The sequence below is a fragment of the Atractosteus spatula genome, chromosome 16 (genome assembly GCF_055471065.1).
Source record: "Atractosteus spatula isolate fAtrSpa1 chromosome 16, fAtrSpa1.hap1, whole genome shotgun sequence".
Classification (NCBI taxonomy): Eukaryota; Metazoa; Chordata; class Actinopteri; order Semionotiformes; family Lepisosteidae; genus Atractosteus; species Atractosteus spatula.
This window is the reverse complement of record NC_142721.1, coordinates 3,152,046-3,178,004: the sequence shown is the minus strand read 5'-3', so window position 1 is coordinate 3,178,004 and position 25,959 is coordinate 3,152,046. Positions and strand designations below refer to the sequence as shown.

Here is a 25,959-nt window from a genome sequence, read left to right as displayed (position 1 = left end):
TTCAGTGGAATTTCCAGGTTTATACAGTTATCGCTGTTATGCTCTATGTAATTATAGGATCCAGAGAGCGACACAATTCAACCAAAACAACTTGAGCTGATACTAAGGTTTTATCTATATGATTTTACATGCATTTATAAAACATACATAATTTTGTAACACAGCGTCTGTGAAGCTTTGCATAATGTTCTCGTTTCAATGGTTTCAAGCACTATACAGCACTGAAGAAAATAACTTACAAAAATAGAAACTTGCTTAATCATCGTGCATAGTTTTTTCTTTCATAAGAATGTAAATACATTCTTCTGGATAATGGCAATCTGACTAACTGCCATTGCACCTAACATTACACAAAGGAAGACTAGTTTGTTCAGTAATATAACACCAATCACATTAAATTAATCTTTTAATTTTTGTATGTTATATTAAAAACATTAAATTTGATGCACAACAGACTTTCTCTATAAAAAATAGATAAACTGTATGTTGTGTGCATACAGCACACATAGTAAATCTGTGTCACTTGGAACTCCATCACTTGTTGAGTCTACTGTTTATTTTGCTTTAACATTTTTTCATTTCTAATTTTTTAAACATATGCATAGCAGGATTATTTTTCTGGTTTGCATGTTCTTTAAAAAATCTCTTTCGTTAGTATAAAATCCCCTCTGCAAGATGAATCAAAGAAATGTTTTATTGTCCATCTTTGGAAATTTCGGTTCATTTCTGGAGCAAAAGAAAAGAAGTGAGTGCTTGTTCAGCCAACTTCTGCAGTGACTCCATGGTGACTCTGGTAAGAGAAAGGCTTGTTTAACAGAACAATCCATCCAGAACAGCACAATGAGAAGTGAAACTGAGTAGATCTAATATACATTCTGTATCAGAATCCAGGTACAAGGTGCAGAAAGATGACAGATGACTTATGCTATCTGTAAATAGCTTTAAAGGTTTTATTAATGTATCTCTTAGTACACAGTGCCTATAGAAAGTCTACACACTCTTTCCAAAGTAACACATTTTGTAGCCTAACATCCTGAAATCAAGACACATTAAATAAGAATTTGTTTTACCTTTAGTCACACATACTGTGGTAACACACAAACTTCAAGTGAAAATCAAATGCTCAAATATTCTGAGAAGTAATTAGAATTACTATTTTTTTATATTATTTATTACATTAAAAATATTTTTTTTTCTTTAGGAAGCCACAAAATGTGTTACTTTGGAAAGTGTGTGAAGACTTTCTATAGGAACTGTACTGTTTGTTTATGTGTTTTTTACTGGTAAGAGTTTGAGCTTCAGTATAGCAAGATTCCTGTAGGTGTTAAAATCCTCAAAGCTCAGCTTCTTTTCTTAAGGTTAGAGTTTTCGACTGAAACCTCCAAAGTGATCGTTCTTCACTGGAAAAAAGGGGGGAGTGATAATAAATAACATAACAACTTGTTATAAAGTCAAGTCTCATTTTTAGTTAAATCTCTGTGAGTTAATGTCTTATGTTACCTCCATACTTCAAAGAGTAATAGCTTCTGATAAAAAACTTTTTTGTTAATATGTATATATTAATTTTACTCTCTTTAGTTTTATTTTGCAGATTCTTTCACCCTTCAAAATGTTAATTCACACAATGTGCTTCACTGCTTACAGATTTAAATCTGTAAATGACAATGATCAATAAAGATATTGTGGAGGCAGTTGTTAGTCATTGCAACAAAGCATTTCGAGTATATATAATGTACAGTATATACTTTATTTCAAGGATGACATGGTTCACATCTGTACAATTCTTTACAAACTCTAACATTTAAAAAGACATTTCCCCAGTGCTATATTTGTTTCCTTTAAAGAAATACAGATTGACTGTCTGCTTGATTGGATACTCAGTGGCCTAAGAATATTCACTTGGTCCAAATTGTTAACATTCCTCATTATTCTGGGTAAAGCACCTCATCCCAATTCAATAAAGCTTTCCCTGAATGCATCCTCTGTTTTTTTTCCCACTTGGCTTCAGACTATAGAGGTGTTTGGTTAATTTGTCCCTGTTTTGAGAAAGATAGGACTGAAGTAATGAAATCTACAATGGGAAACACCTCTTTCTGAAAAACACACAGACATCGGTGGCTGTTCAAGGTTCATGAGCCACAATTAACTAGAGAGTTTGGCATATTAATTAAATCCTTTAATTACTCTGGTTTAGATTTTTTGACTGCTGGTGCTGTGGAAAAGGGTGTAACAAAGGAAAATTGTACTGTGTGAAGTGCAAGATTTCTCATATATACATTTTCCTTAAAAACTCTGAACCATTTTCAAGTGTAATTGACTTTCTTATTACATGATATTCTTCTATACATTTATGTATTTTTTTCTATTGTGAGACAATTGGAAGTTTAGCAATTGACACTCTGAATCTGGTAATGTAATCTAGGTTTTAAAGAGTGTAAAGGTTTATCAGACACAGCTACAAATCCACTAAATGCCCCCCAAGTGAAATATTTGCACTCCATAATGGAGCAAACACTTTTTCAAGTGTCCTTCAACAGTTCTTCAGTGCATAGAGGTTATTCAAATAATCAGATCTTTGGTATGTATTACAAACCTGATGAAAACTGCAAAATGCAACATTGTCTGGAAAACTGACGAATCGGGGTGGTCTGATTCACATGGGGAAATGACAAAAAAACATCCCTGTTACCATGCTTTCTCTTTTCATACATGCTACTGAATCTTCACTGAGCACTACAGCCAGACAATTTCATGCTGCAGTAGTATTGAACCTTTAAGATCAGTGAAATGAAGAGCAAAGATTTGACCGTGTACTCCTCTTCCAGCAGGAAGCTATTTCTTTAGAAGGCTGTCATATACGCGAGACAGCTGGAGGTTGTATCAAAATCCCTATTCAGGACAGAACTCTTCAATATCTCTTTTTATGTCCTTTCATTCCATATCTTTTTTATGTCCTTTCAAACAAAAACATTTATTCATTTATAAGGCACATGCAAGAGATCTCCTTCAGCAAGCATGTTCTCTGTTGCCCTTCAGTTAATTTGTTTTGATTTCTTTCTATGTCGGTGATCATCCAACACTTAATCAACATAAGAGCTGATTCTTCATTTTTCTTTGGTTTTTAGCTAGATTTCTTACAGTTAGAATCCGGAACTAATTACCAGCTGAAAAATGAAATGATGGGCTAAATGGCCCTGTCTCATCTATATTTTAATTATAATAACCCAAGATATTATTTGTTTTTAAGAACAAGGGGATCATTTTTCATCTGTAGTAAACAAGAACATAATTTGCATTCTCTCTATGTAATGGTGAATTGATCGTATTATCACAAGATGTATGAGTTAAATGCTTTCAATGATAAATAATACAAATGTAGGAGTAATGCGGGTCATTTTTGAAAATCAATAGGCTGCAGTGTTTAAATGGCATGCCATTTAAAGAACTAATGAATAGGACCGATGTTCCTTCTTAGGGACAAAAGTAATTAATGGTTTCCTTTGGCTGACATATTGCTAAAAGAACAACAGAAAAGAAAGAAGTCAATTGTTCTTATTGATTTAGATAATTTCCAGGGGGTTTATAATGGCTCAAAGTGAAAGATGTGCTGTATAGTCAAGAATCACTAATTTCAGTTCTGGTAATGCTTCTTCAACAGTGTAGTGGATGCAGTTAACCAAATGTCACCGAGAACAAATGGATTGAAATTGGCTTGGGAGCCTTGGTTCTCTGAGCTTGGGAAGTATTAAAGAGTGAGCTTTGCACACTGTCAATAGTGCTTGGCATATTATATTCATGTATGGTGCTTTCATTTTTGCAGAGTTGTCAAATTAATGTTCCAGTGAACGGGGAGAGAATATGGAATCCTAACATAAGAAAATATGAAATATTACAAATAAAAAATGGCCATTCAGCCCATCTTAATCACTTGATTATAACAGCTAATTGATTTTCCACCTTTTCTTTAAATGTCTAATGGAATCAGTTTCATTATGGCTGAACAACTTGTTCTACTCATGTACCAAAAATAAGAAAAATCCAGCTTTATCTGGATCCAGCACTTTTATCAAGGCTTTTTCTGTGACAAACAGTATGATTCATTTTGTGAGGAAGCCCGTGAAAAATGGATTAGGGTTAGTGTTACTTCAGAAAGAACAGAGACATCAAATTGTAAACACATATAAAAAAATTAAACTTGGCCTATTTAGTGTGGTGATTCAATAGAAATAACACAAACAAAAAGCTCTTAAATTCTTAAGTTGAATTCAGAGCACCTTCTTGTAACCATGAAATATAACACAGAACAGTGGATTTTGACAAAAGATTAAATAACATGTACACTGCTGGGGATTATTGGTAGGCAGGGCACATCCATGTGTGGTTTCCATTATTGTCCACATTTTCCATTGTTTCTCAGGTTCAAGCATGCCCTCCCAGAGATGGCTATCAGCATATTAAAAACCATTCCAATATTCTCTGGAAAATAAATCTTCTCAGAACAAAAGAAAAAAGTGAAAAAACAAAATTGTCCATGTTTTCGCATGAAGCGCAAAGCACACCAAATACCAAAAAAAAAGCAAGTGAACACACAAAGAAATATTCTTCATAGTAAAAGATAGCTGCATTGTATCATATCATAAATTAAAGTCTTCATGGCTTCCAGATAAAACATTGCCATCACTTGTCTGATTCTTTCCATCCCCGAGCATTTCTTCCAAATTTGTATACGAGCCTCCTTCCATCCACGCGCTCAAGAATCTCTCGCTTGTAGTAGTATCTGAAAAATATGGACAGAGATGTATTATGAGCGCTGACCACCTCTGATCATCAGCTTTGGGAAAACACTGCCGTACCCTTCCAGAAAACAGCGTTCAAGCCAACCAAAGAGCTTAAAAAGTCAACTCTTAAAAATAGGTTATACCTTTAGATTTTGGTACTAAATATTTAAATAATGTGCTTTTGGTCTCCTCGTTGTTCACATTCTGCCCAGTTATATCACTTAAGAAAAGAGGAAATCATTATTTTTATTATTTGAGTGTGTTCCACAGCCGATCTGAAAGAATATTTTTTTCTCGGTTTTTGTCAAATGTCAGTTTTCAAGCTGGCAATGACTTTGACAGAAGAACGATCAATGGCACACATACACAAAAACAAGAAATTGTTGCAAGTTCTTAAAGAAGATATCCATTTGAAAGGTTCAAGACAAATGATTTATATCAGGGTATATAGAAAGTTTTAAAAATCCTTTATTGAAGTACTGCCTCTGCCATCTCCTCAAGATGTGAGCATTTATTTGTACAGCAGGGGTGTGTCCTTTAGGTTGCTGTTCATCTAATGCCACATATAACTGTTGGAAAAGTGCCACCTAAATCTTGACAATAGTGCCATTATATTATCCAGGAAAAAGGTTTGTATTCTTGCTAATAAAAAGCTTCTTTGAAACGTTTATACATTTTTAAAGTTGACATATGAAACAATTACAGACTTATTTCTTAAACCAAAGTTTTAATAAATTACAATATGTATCACTTTTTCAAAACCATAAATTTATGAGTAACACCACTATAAATATTTCAACAGTGATTAACTCCCGGAACTGTTTTACAAACATTATTTCCAAAGTAGTTCAGGTGGGTAGCTGCGTCAGCATGCGTAGGCTGCAAAGGAACAAGTAATAGGTTTATTCCATGCTGAAAGAAGAAGAAAGAAAACACAACATTTCGGCCGTGGAGCCTTCTTCAGGTGTGAGAAAGACAGGGCAGTAAGCAAAGGTAATGTAGCGGGAAACAAAAGCTGGGAGAGAGGAGGAGCGAGGGGTGGGAGCAGGGGACAGAAAGAGAGGCCAGTCAGGAGGTGTGAAGTCAGGATAGGTGAAGAGAGGTGTGAAATGAAACCTACAATGAATAGAGAAGAGTTTAGAAGAAAAATAGTCTGTCGTTAAGAGAAGGGGGAATGTGTGATCCTAGATGCAGGATAATTTTGGTTTCTGTAGTCTTTCTGATGTACAGTATGAGTTTGGAAAACCGTCTTTGAGAACACAGATGGAGAGATTAGTGTGGTCATGGCCGTCAGAGGTGAAATGAGAAACAATGGGGTTGGAGAGATCTTTAATCTTCACAGCCCTGATGTGTTCTCTGAAGCGCTCTCCGAGTCTCCTTCCTGTTTCTCCAATGTAGATGGCTGGGCATTTACTGCAAGAGATACAGTAAATAAGGTTGCTGGAGGTACAAGATGCCACCTGGGTGATCCAGAATTGTCCTGAGGGGCCTTGAATGAGTGTGGTGTTAGATATGTATTTGCAGGTGATACAGCGAGCTCTGTTGCAAGGGAAAGTGCCTGGTGTGGTTGGTTGCTGAGGGTGGTCAAGGGAGCTGTGAACAAGAAGGTTACGCAGATTAGGTGGTCGGTGATATGAGATGATGGGGTGATCAGAAAAGAGGGACCCAATGGAGGGATCATCCTGTAGGATAGGAAAGTTGTCATTAATAGTCCTGGGGATAGGAAGTGTGTTGGGGTGGTAGGGAAGCACCAAAGGAATGCGGTTGTTACAGCGGGAGTTCCTGATTGAGCTGATGGTCTGGGGTCTGGGGGGTGTTTTTGGCTCAGCAAGGGTCCTGTCAATAACACTGCTAGGGTATCCTCTGTTGATGAAAAAGGAGTACAGGGCTTGGTTCTGGAAATCGATGTCATCACTGCATAATTATTATTGCATATTATATCCAAAACCAAGTTTGAGTACATAGTAGATATTGAATAGATACATGGATATAATAAAGAAGCTCTATTTTCTGTTCACTCTTAAGATTTGGATTTTGAGAGACTACCATCTTACTGATTAATGCAAATTCAAGCCCTAATAGAATCACATTGTAAGACCTTCAAAACTATGATGGTCTATGAACTTGAAAAATTAATAAAAACATATCTTAGGTTCTTATATGCTGCTTTTTGAGAGAAATCTATATGGCTCTACCTCATGGCACGACTCAGCTTCTCATAGGTCATGCTACTGTTGTTTTTCTTCTTGCCCCAGAGCTGTGCTACAGCCTCTGACTTGAGGAAACGGAACACCCCCTCAGACCTGTCCTCCCACTTAATTAGCCCAGGGTTCCTCTCAGGATTCAGCAGGATATCCCGGATGAACTCCCAAAGGTGTGTCCCACGAGGATCTGAAGGGGACACGAAAGAGAAGCTCCATGACATACTTGACCATCTCTCTTATTTTAAATATATTTTGTAGTTAGAGAATATATATATATAATATATGCTGATGAGATTCAAAATCTAGGCCATGAACAGGAAATCACATTAATTTTACACACCGCATTACTTTAAAATGCAGTGCACAGGTCAACTGTTTACATTCTCAGGAGAGTGATTTATTATCATCATAAAGTAGATTTTTCATCTCGCTGTCTTAACACAAAAAACAGGCCTAGGTATACATAACAGATGCTGAAGCTTGATAAACCCAAGTAATCCAGGAGTATCAATGATGGCTGAGAAATTAGACTTACTGTGTTTTTTCATCTGTGAAGTCTGAGGTCTGCTGTGAAGCTTCTTTGTATCTGGGAACATGAGACAGGACAATAAAAAGACAATTAGACTCTTTGTGCAATGCAAATCTCCCAGAGCAGCATCCTGTGGATCCTGAGAGCTGTCAAACTGCAAATCTGCAAAAAACGTCTTTAAAAAGTCTTTGTATATTAGTTTTTGTAACATCCAAATTTACCTTTGCCACATGAGAATATCAAACTTTGTCTAAGACATTGATAAAGTGAGCTTAGATGACTCATTTAAGATAAACTTTGATAAATGAATCAGAGGACACAAATGGAAAAAACGCTGGAAGTTCATTTAAAGCTGACGGCAGGAGTCACAGTCGCCACAAAGGACTGTTTGGCTTTGGCTTCTTTTATGAAACAGCTGGATGAGATTTGTGGAATTCAGATACTCACTCCCAGATGGGCTGGGTTGGTTGTAGCCTTCCTTGACATTGTTTACTATACATCACACAATTAGATAGTTTTCTTGGATGACCCACCGCTCTGGGTAGGGAGGAACAAGGACCTGAGAAACTTGCCATTTTTAAAATGACTCTTCCAATTCACACTTATGGTTTTGTTTGTATGGCTGAGCTGTTACAACAAAGAATTTAGGTCTTCACCTGTGGCTTCATCTCTTTTTTTAACATAAGAACTACAGTATGTGGATTCACAAAAAATGAATGTATTGTTTATTTAAATTTAGAGTCTGCTCATATTTTCTCTTTAATAATGAATTTAACAGGGAACTGCAGTCCTAATTTCTCAGATCGGTGATTACTGTAAATCTCGGTAACAAATCAAATTAATCGACGGTATCAAAACTTTACAAATTCCGCATTAAGCACAGAATCCTGAAATATGTGAAAGTACTGTATGGCTGCCCTTTTCCATTCCGGGAGAGAGCGAGAGCTTGTGCAAACTGTGATGTGAAGCGGCCCTTCCTGCTCACTAGTCACCGTAATGACTACTGTAATGTGATATACGAGCGGACAAGTACAGGTTGTACATCAGACATTTCAACACAGAAATGTTCCAACCTGATCTGTATGTAGATTTAATGAGTAAGCAGTATTTGTCGGCAAAACCGTCTCAAAGTTGAGATGTATGCAATAGGGCCTTTTCACATCTCTGGAAGTTTTGTTGCCTTGCTCTGAATTGTAGAATACTGTATGGCACTGTGCATACCTGGAAATTTCATGATGTAAACTGGAGGTTTTACATGTTACTGTGTATGTTTTACTTTCACTGTGGTTTGAAATGCACTCATCAATGCTGGTTCTTTCTATGCTCAAAATATGAAAATATCATATCAGTTCCTCTTTAACTGCTTCCTGCTACTCAGGTATTTTCTTTGCTATAGCCCCAGGAGGTGAGATGAGGACACCATTCATGTATCTTCTGAAATGCACTTCGTCAGGCCATGTGTTCTCACTTTACTGAGAAGCAAGAATGGAGAGTCATACAAAGTGGAATTTAGAATCTAGATAGGCCTGCATGTCCAAGCAGACAGAGTTTGTACATATAGGCCATGGAGAATAAGAAATAATAACTGGTATGAAATATGAAAAGTATGAAATATAACTTTGCTATTTGTTTTGTATTAAGAATTTTCATGAGACATCCAAAATCAACTAGACAAACGAGGTGTATGTTAATGGTGGTCAAACCATTTTTGAGAAGATTTGTGAAAAATAATAAAATATTGACCTTGCATCTAACAACATGAAACTTTAACATTGGCTGGTCTGAAAGCAAAGTTTCAGGATGGTGAACAGTACTTAGCCACAGGCTTGCTCAAATTAATTGAATTGCCCAGCACTTCATTAGTCTTCAGTGCTCTTGAATTCATGTTATTGAGAGAATCCTGTAAGATAACAGACCCTCAGTTAATTACTTCTTACCTGTACCCTGAGAAGCCGGTGTTGACACAGCAATCGAAGAAGGAAATGGATCCTTGGTTTCGAAAAGATCTGCAATTCAGAAATCAAGAAATGTTTCAGGTTTGTCTTTCAATACATTTTTAAATGTAATTGTCAACAGCACTTACTGCATCACACTGTAACAAAATAGATCTGTCCCTCTTCCTCTTACACATGCTTATGACACATCTAGAATTATGTCTTTAACTCATAATATGATGTGAGCAACCTAGTTTGTATTCTAGTTCAAACTGATTGCTTTTTTTATGTATAGACCCCATATAGCATACCTGTGTTTGTGCAGCTGTAGAAGCAGCTCTCCTCTTTGTAAGGAAGAATGGAGCATGAAAAATCTAGAAAGGGAAGTGAGAAGCAGTAAAACCCTAATAAGTTAGAGAAAAATCCTTGTGCATGAAGGTGGATGGACTTCCAGAATGTGTTAAATTTCCTTGTAACCAGTCCTGGAGTATATGAATTAGCACCATTCTGGTTGATATGAAAGTCTTTTGAATCTTCTCTTTCACACATTTCTAAGATCAAGGGTTCTCACTCTTCTGTGGCTTCATATACTGTATTTTACTTTCAGTAAGGACCTTCAGTTTAAACAAAAACATTCTGCTTTGATAAGAAAAGCAGAAATGCCAGTCAACCACTAATGCTTTCAAAATAAACCTGTCATGTGAGCTACTAGTCAAGTGTGTTAGCTACTAGGTTTGGTAAGAAAATGGCCTCTCTGTTTCCAGAGATAACCTAGATAGTCCCTCAGGCCAATGATCTGTGGTATCTATTGTGGGAGAAATAATGACTTGAAACACAGTCACATCTCAAATCAATTTATACTTACCGTCTACTTCTGTCTTAATATCCAGAGGTGCAAAGAGCTCACTGCCATACTGACCTACAAGATCAGAAAAGATACAGTTTGGTTGGCAGGTTACCAAATGGACAAATATGTGACATTTGATAATATTTTATTCTGTGATAAATTTTGCAGACATGGAGATGTTAAAGAGTTCAAAGAATATGAAGATTAAATAAAAGTATGATTTCTTTATTGATGAAAATATTTCTTGACAAAACAAAAGACGCAGGATATTCTTTTTTGTGTGCACTCTTTTTAATTTTTAGTTTCTCCAAACATACTATACCTGAATTCATCAACTGAAGAGTTCTAAAGGTAAGATAAGTTACAAATTTCAGCAAAGACTAAAGAGAAAAAATGAACTATGTTAATTGTATGACATTTTCAGACTCATAAACGCAGTATTTGGTGGAGTATCTATGGCAGATACAGCCACAGATGTTTTTGGTGTCTATTAAGTCTCTATTAAACTCTCTTAAGTTGATTGGGGATTGCTTATGGGCAGAGTTTTCAATAGGATTCAAGTCAGGATTTTGAGTGGGCCACATTCTTATTACTAACTCACTCCAATCTAGCTTTGGCCATGTGGGTCATTGTCCTTCTGAAAGGTGCATTTAGTTCCCAGGCTTAGGGGGGAAGCAGAGGTTTTCCTTTAAGACTTGCCAGTGCTGTATATTCCCAACAGCCAAGATGAATGATTAGCTGCATACGTGAGGACCAGTATTGCTGGGCGGTGACCCCTACAGTGGGCCAGCTTCACACAATCTCTAGTCTACCTGATGCTACAGGATGCAGGAGATGTTTGGGACTGCTAAGTTTTTCTGGTATGAGCTTTACCCTTTAGGTACCCCAAATGGACAATTTAATAGTTGCTTTTCAATTATTCACAGATTGAGATCTCAATATGTAATTTGACAGATCAGTGGGGGAATGAAATCCAAAGGAACCTCAGGCCCTCACAGAATTCCCCATCCCTGATTTAAAAATATCCTGTATTTTTAAATTAATTTTATGTGTGGGAGCAGTCTCCCTTCCACAGTGCTGGTCCACATACCATTCCACCTGAGCTCTGTGAGGCTCTGGTAGAGCAGGGGGCCCACGCTGCCTGCTGCCCTGGTGAAGTCCTGGAAGCTCATGGCACACAGCTGCCGGCCATCAATGTCGAAGTTCTGGAATGGGATGCTGGTGGCATCGATTTGGTGAACGTCCAGCGTCTGCTGGAGCCACTCCCACACCTGGAACTTAGTCCAGTACTGAGGCTGGGTCTCCTGCTGCCACAGTCGGCCTGGGAAACCTGAGGCTACAGTTGGCACTAGGAACAATAGAGTTGGGTATCACTAATCATCCAGTGCGTCTTGCAAACAGCCACAGAGCACATCCAAGTTAACTTAATTATTCTCGGAGCAGCTAAAAGTCCCCAAGGTCTGTTTAAAATGCAACAAATATGCAATTCAGATTCTATAGACATTGTTAAATTATTGGGCGGTGCTCTGTTCACAGTTTGTCCATTTTGTTTTACATTAGTAATATATGCGCAACTTGCAGCCAGATTTCAGGCCCACAGAATCACAGAGCCGGTATGAGCATCACTTTTTCTCACTATTTTCTCAGGTACATAGAATTGTGCTTGCATGTACTGTATCTTGGACACAGATGTACCTGTTCACATACTCATGCTCCCAGTTTTAAATTACCTTACCTGTTTTGAACAACAACATCTGAAAGCAGGCAAGCAGAACAAGAATAAAGTATTACAATTGGTAACCAGGTACAGGAAAACATTATTTACATGCCTACTAAAGTAATGAGCAAATTTAAAACAACCCGACACAAAAATCACACTTACGCAATAAACAGTATGAAACAATTCTGACACCATCTGGGATAGGAGACAGATTCTCTAAAGATTAGTTTGTTTTTGGAGAAGATACAACTTTTTTTCTTTGTACTGTATTTATAATAACCAAAAATTACATGTAAAAAAAAGTGTAATGTTGTAAAATGCAGACATCATGAGAAATAACAGGTTGTTTTTAACAGTGCGGTGGGGGAGACACTGCAGTGAGCACCGGTAAAAGGTTAACGCCCCGGGTGAGGGGACAGAAGCACTGGTGTGAGGTTAGCAGGGACCAAAAATAACTCAAAAGAGTGAAAATAAAACAAAAAGCTAAAAAGAAAGTGTACCACTGTGCCTTGTGACCTCCAGGCTGGGCTTACCCAATTTAACGGGGTCCAGCCTGGGAAAAAGAACTGCTAGCACAGCGGGGACCAGACTGGACTGACCCTGTTTAGTGGGATTCTGTCAGGTGAGCAGGGTGCGTAAGGCAAAAACAAAATAAGAGTGTGTGAAAAAGGAACAGCCTGCCCCGGTGGTACTGCACATTGGGACAGGCAAAAAAAGAAAACGAAAAGAAAAAGAACACCTTACGTAGGTGCAATCCCCTCCGGGGCTGTTGGTGAAAACTCCCCCTTCCGGGGGTGTCCCTGCTCCTGCCAACAGGGGGTGTCCAGCATGCCTTTATAGGACCTGCCCAGCTGTGGCTCATCATCTAGAAGCCGGGACAGCTATGACTACAAAAGCGAGGTGTCCCCCTTCTACCAGGGCTCCGCCTCCACCCTGGACACGGCCCCGCGTAATGTCACACTTAGGAAGTCTATTTTCTGAGGATGAATGAGAGAACACGTTCGGGCTTTGAGCCCATACCGTCTGTGCTGGTGTAGTGTGAACCCCAAGGTCCGGTCAGCTGGCTGTCTACACTGGCGCTGGAGGGGATGCTCATGATACAGCTGGTGTTTCGGACCATGGTCCAGTGCTGCTGAAAGAGTGAGACAGGAAGGATTTCAGGACCTCTGCTACACCCACTACTGCAATAATAAAATAATCACTCAAATTTAAATCTCAGTCTGGAGAATGGTGGCAAAAGTGTCACTTTTGAGATCACATGAAGAGCCTTCATACACAAGGCTGTACAAAAAGGAAAAACATGATAAAAAGAGGGGTCTTCTTTTATGAATAGGGAGACAAAAGGGGGCATTTTTTCACAATTAGGTGAGGGCAGTAAGCAAAGTAAAATTCAAGCTCCACTTGAACTAGCACTCTAGAAGAGACAGATTTAGGAATGAGTGAGACAAAAAAACATCACAGCAGCATTCTTGTGCAGTACAATGACACAGTGCAGTACACCAGAGGCAGGAGCAAACTTGAAACTCTGCAAGTGCACACTCTTGCTGATTCTGCACAATGAATTTAACATAATTGCATTTTAGTTTTACTTATACACTTTCAAACATGCAGAGAAACAGTCATGTATGTATACAGTATGTATCTGAGTACAGTTTATATATTTTGCACGATACATTATCCATCCATTTTTAATAACCACTAAGTCCAATAGAGGGTCAGAGCCTTACCTATCAGACTTATGGTGTATGCCAAATACAACCAGGACACACCAACAATGAACAATGGAGAAATGCCAATTAACCAATTAACTTAGTGTATCTTTGGACTTTGGGGTAAACCAGACCAAAGGGCAAACACCCACATGGATGTAGAAAGAACATTTAAACCTGGTATCAAACCCAGGACCCAAGAGCTGTAAGGAAGCTACTTTAAATGCCACACCACTTCGCCAGTCTATGACAAAGTAGGTAGTTTGCGTATTGTGACCTTTTAATATTGATGTTAAGTTGTTAACTTAAGTAAAATTAACAAGGGTTTAAAATGTACGCACGATGGGTTCTTTCGAAGAATATAAAGAAGTCCATGGATCTGATGGTAAAAAATAATAGTAAAACAGCTGGTTTATTATGTGACCATGTTTCGAATATTTTAAAATATAGTTTTTTTTTAGAACAATCATATATTTTATATGTTCAAATGTAATATTAAAATATGCTTTGTGGAAAACAAAAATTCCTTTTCATTTTCTATTTGTCTAGTCTTTTGCTTATACTAGAGATATGCAAGGAACAGGATACAGCTTAAAACATCAAGCAACAGTGTTAAATATTTTCATTTAAATTGCTACTGTAATAGCAGAACTGTCTCACAATACAAAACAGGATCATAACCTCACATTCATAACTCATAATAATTGTTAAACCTCACATAAAATAAAAATTATACATGTAGAATAATTATATATAAGTGTATATATAATATACAATATTTTGTATGTGTCCTACACATACAGTATATATTTATAAGAACAGAATCTGGAATATAGGAAGTTGGTACTTTGGCTCACATATGGTGTGCACAACATACTCCTTGTAGGACTAAGGCAAACAAGTGGACATATAGTACAGTCCTGGAAAAACGTGAAAATGAAAAAAGTAAATTTCCCAACAAGCCCTCAGAGTTTCACCTGAGCCAGCTATGGAAAACCCCGAGTTTAAAATAAAAAGGGATGCAGGTTTTAAAAAGGGTAGGGCAGTCCTGCGTCTGAGAGAAGGAAAAAGAGACGTCTGTTTGCAAAACTATGCTGCAGGCGCAGAGCAAGCTGAAAGGTTTATATGGTTGAAGATTGCTAAGAAGTGTGATGATCAATCCAGCAATTTATTAATTTCCAGTTTGGTTGTTTAGCACTTTAAAGTGGAGTTGGGTTTTTTTTTTTGTTTTTGGCTAAATTGTGTACTGCACGTTTACAAGCAACTGATAATGAAAGCAACACTTGCACAACCTGTTCTCAAACTGCCCCTGTATTGTTTGTTAACTTTCATTACACTGTTTGAAGACCGTGAACATGGTTCTGAAAAACTGAAGCCAGAGTGACATCACAACTTCATAAGTGTCTAAATATAAATACACAGTATATGTTGTATTCTAACGTTTTTGAATCATGTTGATAATATTTTCTTTTAAAATGTTATTAATATGGAATGTTCCCTTCACAAACCTTAACTCAACATATCTAAAACAGACAGATTTGCCAAATGGATTAGCCAGACATTTTCAGACTGCAGTTGCTTTTCTCTGCCTTTAAATGTAAAATAGTCAACACATATGTTGAATATTATTGTTTGCTAGATGGAAGAAACTACCTAATTATTTGTAGACAACATAATAATACGTTAAATGAAAAAATGAAGTTTGTTATATACTGTAAAAGGAAATGGTATCTTAAATATTTTTCATTAGCCCCATTTAATTTTTTATTTTAAAGCAATCTTAGTCACCAGTTATTTTTGTATTTCTGTCATATTTGGGACAGTCAGTTGTGTGTTTTTGGATTCACGTTGTGGCTCAGAGCTCTGATCCCTGTGATCTTCCACAGGGGAGGAAGTGTAGGTGGATCCACCCACCTTCGAGATCCCGCCCACATTTGAGATACCTCCCACCTTCTAAACCCCACCCACCTTCGAGATACCACCCACATTTGAGATCCCACCCACCTTCAAATCCTTAGCTGGAATGAAATGCAGCAGGTGTGTGAGTCCCCAAGACCAAAGTTGGGAACCCCTGTTCTAACATCCCACCCCAACAGAGCCATGTAATCAGAGTTATTCATCATATTAGTCTCAGATAGGTTGGAAGAGAGGCAGGTCCCTCTCCAACAGCACTGCCCCAACTGCACAGCACTGCCTGCAAGTGTTCACCACAAAGTAAAATGGATATTATAGTCTTAGAGTTAAGATAAGAGTACCAAGAACTTGGCGGTTTGTCATATAGAGCATGTTAAAGAAATCCCTCTTGAACTGGGGGAACTGGGGTTACCAATCCAGTTCCTGGCACACCAGTGTGTCTGTAGGTTTTTCTTCCGATTCAATTCTTAATGACCTAAATTAACACAATATTGGTTTAATTGGACCAATTTGGCAGTTTTTCAGCTCTTTTCAGCTCTTCAAATGCTTTAAAGAGACTTAAAGACTCACGGTCTCATCAATCCTCCAGGATCAGCATTGGATACCTACTGTAGGACTTGAATAAAGGAGACTGGGAGACTGGGAATTTTAATAAGTCTTTGGGTTTTCTAAAACAAAATGTTTTAAATCTGTCAGTGATATGTGTGTATATCTGAATTATATTCATTAGTTTTCATACATACAGTATATTTATAGAGGGTATCACACATTGAAAATGTATTTTGTTATATTTTGTTTTTTTCCCCAAAGATACTGCAACATCAATAAAAAAATCTTTAAGGATATGTTTCTTTTCCACACACACAGGCTGTCATTAATACCTTGCGCCTACACTTGATAAATTCAAGTTTCGGCTGTGTTTGTTGTGTTTCTTTTCTTCTCTTTTCTTCCTGGAATAAACCTTTACTTGTTCCTTTGCAGCCTACGCATGCTGACGCAGCTCCATATGTGAACTTCTTCAAAGTTGTCTTTTTGCCACTTTGAAGCATACTTTGTCTTTTTGTTGTTGTATGTAATTATTGTAATAATTTAAGTAAAATATATGTTGCAACTTAAAATAGATTTAGTTCAGTCTTCTCAGTTCAACAGTTCAATCTGTTGTAAATCTAGAAGATTATTACCTATGTTTGTAGAGTTAAATTAATATTTAAGCATGTTCAGTAATCATCTGCAGTTTACTGCATATTACTTTACATGCATGCTTCCTGTTTAACCTAAGTATGATTATGTTTAAATACTGCTTGTAACAAACATAACAAATACAACAAGCCAACTGCTCCAGATTGTGTTCTGTTTATGAAAAGTGTTCCTGTGCACTGCTGGAAAAAGATTGGGCCAAAAGATTTGCTATTTATTTTTTCTATGGATGAAAAACAAATATCTGTGTAGTACATTATCATAAAATCAGCACTGCTGATCTGTAGTTTTCTGAAATGCATAAATAAGTTTGCTCACAAATATTAAGTAGAACACTTTTGTATTTTCAATTTATTTTTTTGTATAGTGCCTTCACAACAAGTCTTTACAACGTGCTTTTGCAGTTATTTGCAGAGACAATTAAATTAATCAAAAGGAAATTATGTAAGCAATGTAAAGAATTTCAGCATATCTTAGAGTAATAGTGTGACCAGCAGGGATAGAGGAGAGAAAAGAAAAACTGCTTTCCTGGTGTTAAAATGCTCTTCAGTTACTCTACATAGCATCTGTGATGGAGCAGCAAGAGAATCCACTTTGTAAGTATGTTTGATACATTTTGCCCAGAATTATATTATCTGATTAAGAACACTGTTTGCCAGTTCAACACAAAGAGAATGACAAACAACAATAATATCTCTAGACTTGTCCCACTTATCACAAGGACAGCAGTAAAGATAGGTTCCCCCACAACAATGGATCTTTAAATCATACTTCAGCACCCTTGAAAATGTTGTATTAAAAGCAAATTTAATAAGTAATGTTTAATTACTGGGAGTGATTTAAATGAAAACAGCATTCCCATTTTTACCTATGACACCTGAAATGACTGCAATAAAACTAAACTCAAAATCAACCAAACCTCTAATGTACTTCATTTGTAGGAGCAAATTTCCCCTGTGGCAAATTACTGCAACTGCTGATCAACTGTCTGTTACCCTGCACAGTAGTTGCTCATCTTACATCCGGCAAGGACACACTGAAAAAAGGCAAAAACAAAGAAATCTTTCTTAAGGTCCCCTAACATTTTTCTTTACTTTGTCCTTCACTGGCTTAAAAATGCCTAAGGGTTATAAATAAATTACTTTATTTATTTTAGTTTAAACTAGTGTAACAGTTTACACTACTACACTACTATATAGTTCACACTACATAACATACTGTTTATGTATTTCTCAGTATCAGCACTGTTTCCAAACATGCCCTTTTTTGCATGATACACAAGATTAGCATGCAAATTATTTAGCTACATATTAAAGCTCCCAGTGTCTACAAATTTAATCCAATATTGCAATGCATAAGCAACCTGCATTGCTACAGAATTAATGAAGAGCTTTGCTCTTCCACTTAATCAAGTTTAACATAAAATTATAATTATAACCTTAGTACAGTACATAAAACTTAAGCAACTAACAGACAAATTCAATATTAATAGCCTAATATTTGATCTATAAGAGGCATAGAACAGCACTGTTTTTATGACAACTATGAATTAGAGAATATTTTCCCTAAGAGATTTTACACTTGACAGTCCTACACTTGAGAAGAAATAAAAATTCCCCGTTTTGCAATCTGAGGAGGAAATGACAGTCAGTAAGGAAATCTAGCGAAAAAAAATATTATATATCCCATAGGACAAGGAATACAGTAATTTTAAAATTACTTTGTAGAACTGTTTTACAGAAAAACAAAAACAAAAACAAAAAAAGGTAACAAATGAGCCATTTAGCCCATCTCAGTGTTTGTTAGCTTCTAGTCAATTTACCTGAGAATCTCAGTCAGATCTTTCTTGAAAGAAGTCTGGGTATTGACTTCAATAACATGGCTAGGCGGGTAGTTCCAGACCCACAACACCTTTTACAAGACTTCAGTTCCCCTCCATTTCATTTCTCTTTTCATTATTGTTTGTCTCTTGGCATTTAGAATGCTTACAAATTTTCTGACAACATATGTGGCCCTGAAAAAGAAGGATCTTATTGCACGCAATCTTTCCTCATTTAACACTTTGCTTTACATTTAAGCTAAAAGTAGTGGTTTCGATGATTACACAATTGTGAACCTATTATGGGGATGACTTGGGAAGTTGCCACAGTAAAGAATAGCACTAAATATAAATTAAATATGTGAAGTTGTGTAACTTCTGATTGTTAAAAACTCAGTAGCCACATTTTAGTACTTGTTTTCTAATGCTATAAAATAATCTGTCATTTTTTTTGGCACTGTTGGCTTTCTTGTTTTCTGTCTTCCCATGTGTGGGAAGAACATAGACAGTGTAACAGTGTCTAATTTACCAGAAATCAGCCCCCTTAAAGAAGATCTACCTGTGTGTTAAACATTGTTCTCTAGAACAGATCGGCATGCAATGTCAGTGCCAAGAACGCAAGACACTCTAAACTCTGTTTCGTGATGTGCTCTACTGGCAGGTGCTAAGTGTAAATCGACAAAGGAAACTTCATACACCCTGCAGCCTGTGTGACAGGAGTAATCATAGCCCTCTACAGACATAATTACATTTGCTTTGCCTAAATATGTTTAAATTAGTCACCTAAGAGATCTTTTCTTTCAGTTAGTCTTACACACTTTCTGTTCGCCTATGAGGCATAAGAGTAATAACAACCAAAGAAAACATTTTGCTTTAAAGGCACAGCTCATCCAAAGCGAATACATTCAATTAGATCAGATGAAACTTCATCGAAGGAACGTTTCCCTTGCACGAAGACTTGTGAGATTTGCCAGATTTATTCTTTCTTTGAGACTTCATTGCTGCTTTTTTTTATTCTATTTGATCGTCTTTTATGAGGAAATTACACAAAGAACAAGGTTTGTTGTATTTAATAGGGATACAAACAAGTGAACTTCAGTTTCTAATACTGAGCAATACAAACTTTCTTTTGTACATTTGTGGAAACACTAAATTGTTTCATTATATTGTTTATCACCACATTAGACATTTTTGACCAAAGTGAGAGCTTTTCTAGTCAAGATTACTTTAGCGGGCCACTCACATTAGTCTGACTGAAAAGCTACAGTTTGTGTTGAGTCAGAGAGTCTAACTCCTAACCTGTCTTTAGTTTGTGGAAACAGTAATAGGGAGGAGAATAAAGCTGGCATCAATTTAATGTGAGGAGTGCTTAGAAAAAAATGGAAATCGATTTATTTGATTGTAATAATCATATAATTTGTCATTTAAAATACAAGCCCGATATGATCTCAATACGATCAAGGAATTTCAATTTAAACTCACAGGCTGTGATGATTCTACATTTTTTTGTGGTATTTTATTCATTGTTTTCTCAATTGTGAGCACACATTAATGGATATAATACTTCCAGGTTTATTTTATTTTCAGGCCAAACAGAAGCAGACTATAACACATAAAAAGTGATGAGTGAAATATACTACATTTTGTTTTATGGTGTAGGTGTTATCTATGGAAATGCAATTTACAGCCTTCATGCTGAGACTGTGGTCAGTCTGCCTCATCAGGCCAGAGCTTATCTGGGGTTCTGTCGTGTTATCTGACCTGAGTATAGAGTACATAGTACCTCCTTATGGGTCCTAGTCCATCACAAGGGTCCTCAGCAATACTGGGACTCATTTCTGCATGCCGGTCAGACTATTACAATCAAGGTAAGGTGCCTTGTTCCAGGCAGGAAAGTCTGCAATAGAGACTAAGGCCCTGCATTTGGAGGTCAGGAGCCCTACCGACTACTATATGCTGCTTCTTGGAACATCCCAAACCCCATACCTTCCTGGTTTCACTGAAGGGTTTACTGTACCACTCTTATTGTCCACTGGAATGTCAGTGAAACAAGCTTAGTAACCCAGGAAGCTCCTACAGCACTTTTGCTCTTACTGCTGTTTTTATTGTAAACATTGTTGCAGCTCTTCTGTATGACCTTCACTGGATGGAGTCACTATATTTAATACATATTATTATATTTCACGTGTAATAAATTACTTTTGTAACCTCCTACTGCAGATTGTGACGGTGGTACTCTTGCTCTTGATATATACATGGGTCAAGAAGAGTAACATTATAACAAGTCTCTTAGTGAAATGAAAGAAGTATTCCCCAGCAGGCAAAAAAAAATGTCTGGATGGACTTGTATTTGAAACAGTACTATTTATATTCATTTTATTGTACTATTTATACAGTTGAATGACTTCTCGGATGGTTAAAAAGACACTTGCAAAAAGGAATCATTTTCAAAAGCTCATGGCTCCCTTGCAAAATTTCCTCAATATCTCATGAATTGTCTTCTGGGTGAAGAGAAGAGAAGAGAAGATTCAAAATAGGTGAGTGTGTACTGCACGTGCCTGTGTCTGTGTGTCCTGCGATGGACTGGCATCCCATTCAGAGTGTACTTGCTTGCCAGGATAGGCTCCAGCTGAATTGGATGAAGTGGTTAGATAATGAATGGAAGGAAGATTCCTGCTCTTTCTGTAGTTCTCCGTAATGTCACAACTGCAAATATACCAATACATTCAACCACAGTGAAAACTTTGACATTGCCATTTTGCACTCATTACTTTTGGAAGCATTTAATAAAATAATTTATAAAATAAATTTAAAACTAAAGTTTAAAAACAGTATTTTATTTTTTTAACAAATCATTAATTAATTTATTTTTATTTTTTTCCTCCACGCATACTTCAAAGAGTCACACTTGAAGAGATAAAAAAACATTCACATTTTCTCATTCACTGTAGATACCAGGAAACAATACTATTTCTATCTCAATAAGATCTTATGAGTAAACCAACTTGACCTGTTTTAACAGCCTTTAAAAATAAAAAAAAAACAAGACATAAATTAGAAGAAAAAATAATTTAAAATTATTTTGTTCCTTAGGATAATTTTAATGTCTGCCCAGCTCAGAAACTATTTTGTGAATGTGCATGATCTATTTTTTTTAAAGATTATCACACTCGTTTCCCAGGTTTATTCACTCATCAATGAACCTCAAGCAATGAATAAGGACATGGACAGAAAGTTGTCATAGTTTTTTTCATTGCTATTCAGTGAAGAGCATGGACATCCAAGATGACAGTGATACTTTATGTGATCCTGAAGTTGCTGCATCAGTTTGATAAATTTTTTGGAGAAACCTACATTTATCAAAAGTGTTGAAACCAAGAACTTTAAAGTATGTTTCAAATTATGAGTTTCATATTTCCAAAAATTACCAATGTACTGAATCACAAACTCCTGAACTATGGTCTTCAGAATCAAAAAAAATTCAAAACAGAAATCAACTGACTCAATGTAGAAAAATTTGTAAATTAAAAAAATGGAAAGAGTGAATGAGACTGCTAAAATTATTTATTTGGGACAGCCTCATCTAGAATCTCTAGTTTTATTAATAAAATTTAAATTTTCCTTAAATTTTAATGAGTGAGCACTCAACTGTTTCCTTATTCATATCTTCATAAATAGTTTCCTGACTTATTTTTCTTTTAACAGCCCATCAGACTAAAAGTTTGTGTTTTACAATACCTGAGTTCACCAGAAATACCTGACTACAGGGAAGTTATGGAATGTCTGTCTTTAATAATATGACACCTTTAGTTTACATTTGCTATGAAATCTAATACATGTGCCATCATGGGTGAAATAATCTTGAAAAAAAACATATTCTCAGTTTACAGATTTTCAATACAGCAACCAAATAATATACAGATTTCATCTGGACGGTATGTCCTTCACCTCAACGCAACTCCTTAAGGCAACTTCAACCTTGACCTTGACACAGCAATATTATTTCATTATGTAGGCCATCATATCATGTCATTTTTCAGCTTTTGCACTTTTCCACACGAGCTCCGCTGTTCTTCTAAACCTGCAACAATGTCTATAACAGCATTCTTTACTTTTTAATAAAAAATCTCAAACTGTACAACATCAATGGAATCAAACACCACAATCAATCAAACATTTAATGTATAAAGAACTATGAAGAATGCCCCGCACTAACAGGCTGAATGAATTGAACTTGTTTTTGTCTTGGGACAGAAAAGACTATGAGAAAATCTGATTCAAATCTCCTCATAATTGCCTTAAATACCACTGTACTGCTGTACTGACTCTCAAACCCCTGAACTGTCCTTAAGAAACAATTTGTTGTATAGATTCAAAATTCTCAATAAATACTGCAAAGTATTCCACTGTACATTTTCTTCAGAATAAATAGTGAAACGAACCACAAAACTCAAGTGGAATCTACGTAGAAGTGCACATAAACCCAAAAAACAGGAGGAACTTATTTACCCAAAGGTTTGTGACAGTATGGAACAACCTTTCCAACTACTGTTGTTGTTGTTGAAGCCAATACCCTGGATCCTCTCAAGAAATGGCTGGATGTTAATTAATAGTAACTAACTACTAAACAGGTTAGATGAGCCAAGTGGATCATCTGCACATTTTCATATGTTCTTTTTGCTGTTATGTTTGTCTGTAAAAAGCTACGACGAAGGAATTTTAAATATCTTGGGCTAAAGAATTTATAATATTATTTTAGCTAGCTTTCCTGAGTGATTCTCATTTCCTCTTCGTTCCTTACAAAAAGGGAGCATTTTATTTCTTCTCAAGTACGGTTTTAAAACCTGCCAAGTATAACATTTCTTTGGGAAAATATTCTCTAATACAAAATTCTAATTTTGTCACAACTAGTAATGTTCTATGCCTCTAAAGGTCACATTTCATGTGCCTGCTATTGAATAGAGTACTTCTGTCTGCTTCATGCCCATTGCTTACGTTAGTGTCCTGTAGAAAGGTTAATGTTGGAGTACTGCAGAAAAGTTTGGGATAGTGTGCTGTAGCAAGTTTATTGTTGGTTTATTGTAGTAAAAGTCAGTTTTGGAATACTATTGTACTGTAGTATGGTTAGTGCAATGATTAAATGAACTGGAGTGGAAATAAAACCCTGTAAGTTGCTGTGGGCGTATGGAACAAGTTACCCATCTGTGTTATTGAGGCTTTGGCTTCTTGGCTGGAAGAGAACTTTGAATCAAAGCCTCTGACTACCAAATGGACTAGATGGCCTGATTTGCCTCTTTTTAGTTACAAACTCTCTTATACAAAATAGTTTCAGACTATTTTCTTATGTTTCAGACATTTCATAGCAATAAATCCTAAAGCAAAGTATGAGAAAAATGACATGAAATCAGAATCCACAGTCAATTACTGTAAAATGACAGCCAAAGCAAGCAAAGAGTTCAATAGTAAAGAACTACCACAAAACATGTTATTTAAGGCCAATAAAATAATTTAGGTGCTTTTTTTACAGAACCAAGGCTAAATTAGGAGACATTGCTTAGTACAGAGGCCTTTGGAAAGTGTATTTCCATAGGTTCCATCATCTACATTGTAAAGCATAGTATATCTAATCTTAGTACAGTTTAAAATGATTCTGTTACAGGTCAGGGTCTCTGCTTTTTTATATTACTGCACACACAAATGAAAATACTGGATGTTGAGTAAAATTTGAAAAACTGACTGCAATTCTGGAAAGATTGTTTAGAAAATAATATTGATGCAATTAATATGTCAACAGAATGAAACACTTTGTAAACTGTGATAAACTGTGTAATTCTGTATGATACTAGTGATAAGTATACTTTTACTAACAACATTTCATGATGTATTCCAATAACTAGGACTGTTTCAAACACAGTACATCAATGGTGTAAAACAGATCATCGCCATTATTTCCTGAATCAAATTGTAAAGTCCTGTTTCTTTGTATTATTGCATTTTCTAATCGCAGGGCACACACACAATTTATTAACACCATCTAACCTGGCCAGCATGTTACTATTATTGCTAATTTGGCAGGTGCTTTTTATTCAAAGCTCAATTCAGTGTTACCCATTTCAACAGCTGAGTGTTCTACTGGAGCAATCTGAGTAAAGAGCCTTGCTCCAGGGTCCAATTGCATTGCTCTACATGGGATTTCAACCCACATCTTTCCAGTTCCTGTGTGGAAAACCCTGACCACTCCCCTAAGCTGCTGTGAACCAAAGGAAGTATTTGGGAGTCAGGAAAAAAATGGATCACCTGGAGAAAATCCACATAAAACATTGAGACAATATGCAAACTCCACATCTGGAATACATTTTAAATATGAATACTTAAATGTATTGTGCCAGACAGTGTTTTTCAGATCTAATCCATTACAAACAAAAGGTCTTCTAGTTTTAACTTCACTTGTTAATTAATTGAACTAATTATGTACTTAATTAGAACAACTGAACAAAGTATCCAGACCTTAAGTGGATAAACTTTATTTGCCTGTGGTTTTAGAGGACTTATTCAGAGAGTTATGCTGTTAGAGGTCATGAAAAAAAAAGTTTATCAGAAGATGAGTTAGAAGGAGAATTAGAAAGAATAAGAAGCAAGAACATAAGGATACTACCAATTTGGATAGAAATGGAAATATTTGACATTGCATTTATTTTTCAATATACAGTATGAGTACAAATAATGCATGGACAATAGCAACGTAAAACACACACTAAGTAACAATCTATATTAATTCAGTTTGCTGGTATTCAACAAATATTATTAGTATTAGAAACAAAGACAATTGTCATCCATTCTGAAAATTACAATTATGCCTGATGTATAAGTTGACGTTACCTACAGACTGCAGGTAACGATATTAAAGTTATTATGAAGTTTATAGTCTTAACTTTCAATCATTGTTATAAATCCTAAATAATATACTGTATTTACTCACATCAAAATTAATTTAAAAATGTTCCATGGAAAATGCCTTGCTCTAATAAATTAAAATAACCTCTTATTGCTAATCAGAAGAGTATCAGCCTAATGAAACATTGGCAGAGTTTTTGGTCATATTTTTTGAAGAGATGAAGTGACAGTAAAATAGAAACCAAGACTTACCAGATTTGAAGAATGGGGTCTAATATTAGAATGTCTATTGTGAAGGTGTCCTGTTTGAGTATACAGAGATTCTGCAATGCAACAAGTCAGTGTGGATTCACACACGTATTGCTGAAGGTCTGTTTCTGTTGTACAACTCTAAAAATGTGACAGCTTAAAGGG

General features: G+C 36.2%; 1 protein-coding gene across 2 annotated transcripts; it reads right to left on the bottom strand.

Annotated features, from left to right (window-relative positions):
- Nucleotides 1–1,728: 1,728 nt before the first annotated feature.
- Nucleotides 1,729–25,959, bottom strand: ehf (ets homologous factor). Of its 2 annotated transcripts, none has more exons than XM_088935093.1 (9): nucleotides 25,798–25,959; nucleotides 13,033–13,141; nucleotides 11,383–11,640; nucleotides 10,311–10,364; nucleotides 9,757–9,819; nucleotides 9,449–9,517; nucleotides 7,518–7,568; nucleotides 6,974–7,169; nucleotides 1,729–4,777 (listed from the first exon to the last, which is right to left on the bottom strand). In XM_088935093.1, exons 2-9 carry the CDS (start codon nucleotides 13,130–13,132, stop codon nucleotides 4,678–4,680), a joined length of 891 nt encoding a protein of 296 aa, XP_088791219.1. In that variant the 5' UTR covers nucleotides 13,133–13,141; nucleotides 25,798–25,959; the 3' UTR covers nucleotides 1,729–4,677. The 2 variants fall into 2 exon arrangements, with proteins under 2 accessions (XP_088791219.1, XP_088791221.1); XM_088935095.1 differs by having other exon boundaries at nucleotides 13,033–13,144; nucleotides 25,798–25,909.

Excerpts from the sequence above, each read along its gene's own strand:
- ehf (XM_088935093.1), bottom strand. The coding sequence starts at position 13,132 with ATGGTCCGAAACACCAGCTGTATCATGAGCATCCCCTCCAGCGCCAGT. Across the intron at positions 10,365-11,382 it reads CACAGAGCTCAGGTGGAATG|GTCAGTATGGCAGTGAGCTC; the intron begins GTATGTGGACCA and ends CTGATCTTGTAG. Across the intron at positions 4,778-6,973 it reads AAGCTGAGTCGTGCCATGAG|ATACTACTACAAGCGAGAGA; the intron begins GTAGAGCCATAT and ends CATATTTTTCAG.